The 8,281-nt window shown below is 68.2% G+C and overlaps 1 protein-coding gene across 1 annotated transcript; it reads right to left on the bottom strand.

The window, feature by feature from the left end:
- Positions 1–2,622: 2,622 nt before the first annotated feature.
- FAM163B (family with sequence similarity 163 member B) lies at positions 2,623–3,713 on the bottom strand (the record flags this gene model as incomplete). The annotated part of the gene is made up of 2 exons (XM_084238811.1): positions 2,623–3,024; positions 3,621–3,713. The coding sequence occupies 2 exons, from the start codon at positions 3,711–3,713 to the stop codon at positions 2,623–2,625; spliced, it is 495 nt and encodes a 164-aa protein (XP_084094937.1).
- Between the last annotated feature and the right edge of the window lie 4,568 nt (positions 3,714–8,281).

The raw sequence follows: 8,281 nt of genomic DNA, 5'->3' as shown, positions 1-8,281 counted from the left end.
ACAGGGAGATTTGCTGAGGGAGGCCTTGAATTGGGGCAGGCTGGGCTGGAGCACAGGCTCCCCGGGGAGAAGATGGGGCGAGAGGGAGGGCGCCACCCCAGCTGGGCCCGCGGGGAGCGCCGTCAGGGTGCCGGTCAGAGCGAGCAGCGTTCTGGAGCTTGTCAACTGGTGTGGGGCACCTGGGGGTGTCTGGAGGCACTCGGCAGGGGTCCTGGCAGGACCTGGGGGTTTGTGGGTCCAGTGGGACTCAGGAGGTGGCAGCGCCTGGTAGGAACGTCCTGTAACCCAAACCTCTGCTGTCCCACTTGGGCAGGACAGAGACAGTCAGGGGTGGGACTTGCGGGGCGCACCCTGAGCCTTCAGGGAGCGTCCACCATCGCCACGACCAAACCTCCCAGGAAGTCTGCTTCACCTGCACTGGCGGGCACAGGCCTGTGGAGGGCTTCCCGGAGGAGGTGGCGTTGAGGCTGTCCAGCAGCAGGAGACGGCCTCAGGTGGGTGGTGGGGGGAGGGGCAGCCAGGAGGCCGGGGCGGCAGGATGGGTTGGGCCCCGCCACAGGAGGGGTCTCCTGGGGGACAGCAGCAGGGAGGTGATGGGCGGCCTTCCTGGGCCCTGGGCCAGCTTGTCCCAAGCCAGGACCAGAGCGGGGTCCAGCACCAGGTGTTCGGCACCGCAGGGAGGGGCTGTGGTGGTCTCAATGCCACTGAAGTTCCACCGAGGCCGTGAGACAGGTCCTTCAGGGCTTGGTCTGATCCAGGAGAGCTGAGTCCACCGTCCGAAGCCTCCCCCGGGGAGGGGTTCCGTCCAGGCCTGAGTCCCCTGCCCACCCCACCGCCTGGCCGTCCCCGCTCCCTCCCCCCACCTCCTCCCGTGAGTCCTCCCCATCCGCACCGCCGTGCGCTTGCTGCCAGGCCGGCACCTCTCAGTGCCCCCTCCCGGCCTCCCTGAAGCCCCCCCGAGCTGGTCGCATCACCCCACGGTGCAGGTGCTGAGACTGAGCCCAGAGACGCCAGCCCATCGCCCCACTGGCCCTGCGGGCGCTGGGCTCAGCGGGGGATCCCGTCTTGGGAGACCCCCGGGCAGCTGGAGAGTGGAGGGCCGAGACAAGGAGGGCCAGATCTGCCCCGCGCGGCCGGGCGTGGTCGCTCCCAGGCCTGCCGGGAGTCCAGGAGGGCTGGAGTCAGAGAGGGGTGCTGCAGGGGCTTTATTGGCACCGGCTTTCTGGGGGAGCAGGGGGCCCCGGGTCCCACGGCGGCCGCGTGGCTCGGGGACGGGCTCTGGTCTCGTTTCACACGGGCGTGTGCATCTGCAGAGGCCAGAGGCCGCCACAGGACACAGGAAGCAGAACAGACAGGACGTGCCGCCTCCCGGCCCTCGCCCCCCCGCCGCCCAAGCTAGTGGATCAGCGCAAATTCATGGGGTTTGACAAAGGAAGGGGCTTTGCGGGGAGCTGGCGTGTCCCAGCTGAGGCCAGGGAGAAGGGCAGAGAACAGCGTCGGCTCCCCACCGCCGCCTGCCCCGTGGGTTCGGCCGCGTGCAACCAAGAGGGGATGCTGGGGTCAGCGGCGGCCTCTGGCCCGCAGAAGTTTGCCTTTTGGGAGGACGGCTTAGCTGGGGAGCCTGGTCTGGCTTCCTGGGCAGATGGGGGTTCCCTGGTAGGGCCCAGAGGCTGAGCACCCCAAGAGGGATGGGGACCTGGGGCCGCGCTATGGAGAGAAGATGGAGCCTGACCTGGAGGGGCTGTGTCCCCATGTGGGGAGCCCAGCCCTGCTTGGGACGCGGTGGAGGGTGGGCTGAGATGCGGTGAGCCGGGGGACAGGTCAGGCTGGCAGGAGAGGGAGGGTCTGTCGCCCCCGGGGACAGAGCTTGAGGGTCTCTGCAGGGTGGGCCCATATCGCGAGAGAGGGGGAGACCACAGCCAGGCATGGGAGAGGCCCGGTCCCCAGGGGCCACAGCTCTGTGCGGCCCCCCACAGTGGGAGGCTGGGGTGGTGTGTAGTGGGGCCTGCTCCCAAAGCAGGGGCCAGCACACAGCCTGCTCCTCCCTCCGGGTCCCCCTCTTTCACCATAAAGCCAGTTGGGGTTGCACATCCCCAAAGCCTGCGGCCCCAGAGTCCCCTTTCTGGAGGGCCTGCAGGGAGGGCAGCCCAGCCAGTGTCCAGTCGCACTTGGGTCATGGGGGGCAGGGAGAAGCGGGGGCCCCCTCTGGATAAAGGGACAGAGACCACAGTCTGCCGCGGCCAGGGAAGGCTGGCAAAGCCCCATGTGGCCACCCCTCCCTAGAGCAGGCAGGTGGGCTGTGGTCACACGTGACGCTGTCCCCTGCGTCTTCACAGAGGGCAGCTGGCGTCAGGGCCGGCCCCCGGGCGCAGGTGCTGCTGTTCAGGGGTGCTGCATCACGCCTGCCCCCTCGCAGCCCTCGGAGGGCAGCCAGCAGGCACCCTCCCCACCTGCCTTATCCCTGCGCTGAGCGCCGGGGAACCCCACAGACCGGGGCCCAGGCGCCCCAAGCCCAGGGGCCCCGTGACGACAGGGATGTGGGGCAGGCCAGGCCGAGCCTGTGTGTGTGCTGGGGGACCCCCACCATGGTCTCAGGGCCGGCGGGGCACACCGGGGCGCCCGTCAGACGTCGGTGCTGATGCTGCGGCTCCGGGAGAAGGCCCCCCGCATGGCCGAGAGGCGGTCGGGGCTGAGCGCCTGCAGGCCCCCGCAGCCCCCGGGAGGCAGCTCCGCGTCCTCCTGGCTGACGCCCCTGTAGGCCACCCGCTCCCCGCCGTTGTGCGCGCCCTCGTCCTCGGGCTCCTGCAGGAAGAAGCTGGGCGGCTCGCAGTGGGAGCAGCTGCGGCAGAGGGCGCGCGCCTGCGGGGACTTCTGGCTGAAGGAGGTGGAGGCCGTGGGGTAGAGGGCCGGCCCGTTGGTCAGCACCAGGTTGCGGTTGGAGTGCAGGGGCGGCAGGTGCGAGTGCACGGCGAAGTCCGGCTCTTCCTCGTCCTCCTCCGACTCGTCCCTCTTGCAGCAGTAGTACTGCGGGCAGGGGGCCGGTCACCCCACTCTCCCCGCCCCACCGCTCCCTGCACCCGGGCCTGGCGCACCTGCTGCCACAGCGGGAGCTGCTCGGGCCGCACCTCCCGGATGCTCTCCGCCTGGGACCCCTCGTGCCACCTGCAGAACCACCCCGGCAGCGGCCGCTGCCACCTCCAGTTCCCATGCCCGGGGTCAGGCAGCCTCAGTGCAGCCGTGCTGGGCCTCCAGCCGGCAGTCTGGCCCCAGTTAGGCGCCTTGACTGCCCTGGTTCTACTCCCCTGCCCTGCTCAGGTGGCCCCTCCTCTCCCAGGAAGATGTGGGGGACTCAGACAGCCTAAGGTGGGTGAGAGAGAGTACAGGTGGGGTGGCCAGGCCAAGGGATCACCCTGGCTGTCCCCTGGGCAGCTGTGTGTCACCCTCTGGGTCTCAGGGCCTCGACTTTCAGGGTGTTTGGAGATCCCTGGGCCAGGTGAGCCGGGCGGCCGGCACCTGGCCCCCCGCGGGAGTCTGTCCAGGCTGTCTGCTCTGTTCCCGCCCCGGCCCAGGCCTTCTTCCTGGCCCGGCCCTCCGGGGTGCTCCCCCCAGGGCCCCCATACCTGGAGCCTGCAGTAGCACAGAACAGCGATGATGCACAGCAGGATCACAGTGGCCAAGATGCCCCCGGTGATGACCACGGTCCCGGCTGTCATCCGCCCCTTTCTCCATCAACAGCCTGCAAGACACGCCGGGGCTGCCGTCATCCCCGCACTGCAGGGATTGGGGGGCTGGGAGGGCAGCGCAGGGGGAGGTGGGTCCTCGGGGCGCAGGCTAGATGCCGGGCATCAGCCGCACGGCAGATGGGGTGCCAGGGCATGCGCACCCGCCCCGTGCCCACAAATGGGGCCCACGAGCGCCCGTCCTGATCTCCGCGCCCCAGACCCACCCAAACGCCCAACACGCGGCTGCTCGGCCTGCTCTTCCCGGCAGCCGCCGCCTCCCCCCGCGCCTCTGGCCGCGCGATTTCCACCCGCATGCAGTGCCCACTCTTGACATGTTTTAACGGGGTGAAGGGTCCCCTCGGGGGGGCACGGGCGCCCCAGGCCCCTCCACGGCGCCACCTCGCCGTGCGGACCCAGCGCCCCCCTGCGGCCCGCTCCTCCGCGGCTCCCACTCGCTGGCGCAGGGGCTCCAGGCGTTTCCACGGGAGCCGCCAGCCACGCGCAGAGCCACTTCAGCGGCTTTTTCGGGATAAACTCAAAAGTGAGTTTCTCGGCCTAGGCTGGCCCTGGTGAGCTCGGCCTCTGGAGCCCCTGGGCCCAGTCTCAGCACCAGAGCTGACCCGGGGTACCCGCGACCCCCAGCGGGGCGCACCTGCCCCGCCTCCACGCCCCTTCCTCATTTTTCTCTCGGCAGGGGCTGGGCTGGGGGCGACGGGGGTGTTTTCCGGGGAAGCCAGAGCCGGTCCGTTCACGCGCAAAGTCTTCAAGGACCTTTGCCGACGAGCAGGGAGCAGGGTCTGTCCCGCCCGCCCCGAGTGGCCTCCACTGCCCCGTCGAGGCCGGGCTGGGCAGATCGGGTCCAGGTGCGTTTGGCTCTTTCACTCCAGGGAAGTTCAGGCCCGCGCACTCCCGCCCCGTGTTGTTTATAGAAGAAACTGGGTCATTCATCTTACAGAATTTTCCATGGGGCGCGCTGGCTGGCCCCGGCTGGCTCCCCGCAGCAGCCACCACGCGGCGGTCGCTGCGTCGTCCCCAGCCTGGCTTCCTGTCTCGGGGCCTGGGGCTGCTCGGCCCTCAAGTCCAGAGGCTGAGATGAGCCCGCGGGGGGCTCAGTGGTTCGACGGGGTCTCCCACCGCCGGTCCCCACCTGCCCTCCGCCCAGTCATCTCAGCAGCCCCAGGAGCAGCCCTGAGGCCCACGGTCTCGCCAGAGGTGGCCCAGAGTGACCGGTCACTCTCCCGCTCCTGTCTTCTGCACACCAGCTCTGTGTGGAGGCTTTCTGTGCCCCCCAGTTGCCCTATGGGGTACGACGCCCCTCTCCTTGCCAACCCTCAGAGGACTGGCCCAGGGCAGGGGGCTCGCGTCCTCAGGAGCCCCTGACCCTCGCAGACCAGCCTTCCATCCACGCTCACACCACCCGGGGCTTGGAGGCCCCTCTGGGTCGTCCCTGGTGTCATCTCTTGGGGACCCTCAGTCTTGATGGGGCTTTGCCTTGTGGCACAAGACACCCCGGCTCGTCTTGCCCCAGCCCGGGAGGCCCCCTTCCTCTGGCTCTCCAGGGGGCACGTGTTTGTAGCCACCGGCCTGGGTTCCTCAGCTGCTCCCGGGGGCCCGTCGGCCCCGTGCTTTTCAGAGCTGGACATACTTCCCAAGCTTTTTCAGGAAGAGCAAAATATAACACGCGTCCATACGGCTACTCCTGCTAACGTGAGCAAGGGGGCGCCGCATCTAGTGGGGTGTCTGTGGGGCTCTCACGGCCGAGGCCTGCTCCTAAGGGCGCACCCGCCGTGCCCTGTCCCTCCCCCACTCATGTAACCATTCAAATGGGGCGCCCGGGGTTTCCTGAGGAGCCTCCTGGCTGGAGATCAGCGTTCACCTGCAGCCTCTGTCCTGCGCCCCCTTGGGAGGCAGAGGGAGGAGACCCACGGTCACCTGAAGGAATTCTGGGTCTGCCTTTCCCCCCAACTCCATACTCAGGATCATTTATCCTGCTTCGTTTTCACCTTTGTTAAAAACCAGCTTCGTTTTCCTTGTCAAGAAGCAGCTCTGGGTCCAAAGTCCAAAACACAAACCCTGGACGTCGAGGGGCTCTGCTGTCCCGCCGCCCCCACCCTCGCCCCGAGGCGACCGTTGGCTTAGTTCCGGGTTTACCCAACTCCTGTTTAAAACAGACAGCAAAGACAGGTTCTCTCCCCCCATTTAAGCAAAAATAACCTTCGAGACGTACTTCATGCACCACCCCCGGCCACGGCACGCCCCGCACTCGGGGCTCCAGGCCCCGGGACCCCTCAGTAGATGAAGCTCACCTCCTGCCCTGAATGGCAGAGCCCAGCGCCCCCGCCAGGCCCCGAGGGTGGGCACCTGGGTAGTGCTCACTCTGTGATTACAGGGGTGCAGCCTGTGGGGAGCACATTCCCAGTGCTTCCTCAACCCTGCCAGAGACTTGCCAAACCCGGCTGATTTTCCGTCTTCCAGGAGGTGTGAGGCCGACTGACAGCTGGAGCCGCCAGGTCTGGGGGGCTGGGGGGCCGGGGTGAGGGGCTGGCCTCTGTGCTGGGGGGGAGGGGGCAGGGCCTGCTACCTGGAGGGGGAAGCCCAGCATTTCACTGAAACCCCGCAGTGTGCTGCAAAGGGCTGCAGCTCCGGTGGGGAGCCTGGCAGGGCAGGGAGCACCAGGACCCCCGTCTACAGATGGGGACCCCTCTAGAGATGGGCACCCGGATAAGCCACGGCATGGAGGCAGTGCCTGGGCAAGGCTGGAGCCCAGCCCCCAAGACAGATGGAAAGGCAGACCCAGACAGACCCAGGGCGACAGACGAGACGCCCCGACGCAGACAGCTCGAGTCCAGACAGACAGAGGTGCAGACAGGCAGATGCAGACACAGCTGGACCGGCAGGGCCTGAGTCAGGAAGACACAGCGCAGGCCACCCAGACAGACAGCCGGAGCTGGGGACCCCGCATTCCCCGGGCGCCCTGCCGGGCAGCTCCCACCCAGCATGGCCTCAGGGGTGGCTGAGGCCAGCTGGCCTGCCCAGCCCTGCTGAGGGTGCAGGCCACCAGGGCCGGAGCCAGGGAACTGGGGTTGGGGGGCAGGAGTGGCGGGGTGCTGGGTGGGCCGGGCCTGCCATCCAGATGCATGTCATGCTCACTGCTGGGTGTAGCCTGGGCCCCACGTCCCTGTCCGCCTGCAGGGCTCACAAGGACACCATGGCTCCCCTCGGCCGCAGCAGAGAGCTGGGCGCAAAATAGCCCCAGGAGCCCTCCCCAGGCTTCCTGGTGGCTGTGGGTGGGCAGAGAGGGCACTGGGCCCCCGACTTTTCAGACAAGGAGACGGGCTCAGGGGAGGGCAGGGCAACTCCTGGAGACCCACTCAACCCCAGCACCCCATCAGGCCACGTCATTCTGGCGAATGGGCCCATCACGGTTGAAAGCCACAACCACCCCATGCCCACCGTGGGGGATCCAGGGGCTCTGGGCGCAGGGGGTGCTGCATCCCCACCACCCATCCTGTGCTCGGGGGCAGGCCCCCTCTCTGACACCCAACACCAGCCCCTTTGCATGGTGAGCAGAAGCGGCTGGGTCCTGGCATCAGCAGTGGCGGGTCAGGATCTCTGCCTGGCCTGTTCCCGCAGTCACTGACCTCAGGTGGTGACGTGGGCTCAGGCTGCAGCCCCTGCATGGAGGACCTGCGCAGGAGGGAGAGGACAGACCCAGCCCTGGCTCTGGTTCTCTCCCCGGACTCAGAGGGACGGTGTGTGTCAGCCCCTCGAGTGCTGCTGGCACCCCGGACAGTAACTATGGGCCCCTTCCTCCGTGCGGACTCCCTGAGCTGGGAGTGCTCACAGGGGCGGTGTGGCAACCCCCCCACCCCCCACCCCAGGCCCCTCCAGCGAGCCACAGGAAGGCCTCGCTCTGTGCCCAGGCGCCTCCACCGTGGCCTGGGGAGAGGGCCGCGGGCAGCAGCGGGCTCTGCTCTCATGACCTTCCACACCAGAGCCCTCGCTTGGGCCACTTGTGGGCAGGTCCCGGGGTGCTGGGGGGTGGCCAGGCACCCCAGTCTCTGGGTCTCATACACAGGCGGGCCCCACTGTGGGCTTTCAGCCCCTCGGCCCGGCAGCCCGGCGGTGGGCGGGGAGGGCGCCGGCTCAGGCCAGGCGCCCAGGACTGTCAGCAGCACGGCTCCAACACCCGCGTCCCGTCCAGCTGGAGCGGCTCAGCCTCTCTCTGCAGATACAGGCGCAGAGGGGCAGCAACGCCTGTGACAGGCACGGTCTTGGGCCAGGCCCAGCCAGCCGACGAGCACGCCATTGGCAGCTGGGCTCACCCGGGCTTGACATCAGCCTACAGTTAACCCCCAACAGCTCCTGAGAGTGACTCAGCCTCCTTGCCCCGCCGTCCTGCACGCTGCCCTGAAATGCCCTGTACCTACATGCCCTTCCCTCTCCTTCTCCAAGCATACCCTGCAACCCAGAGCACGCCTCCTCCTCCAGGAAGCCCTCCTGGACTCAAAGGCACATCTCTGAACTGTGAAAGGCCAGTATGAGAGGGACCAGGCCAG

The sequence above is a fragment of the Talpa europaea genome, assembly GCF_964194135.1.
Source record: "Talpa europaea genome assembly, chromosome: 7".
Taxonomy (NCBI): domain Eukaryota; kingdom Metazoa; phylum Chordata; class Mammalia; order Eulipotyphla; family Talpidae; genus Talpa; species Talpa europaea.
This window is presented reverse-complemented; position numbering and strand designations above follow the sequence as displayed.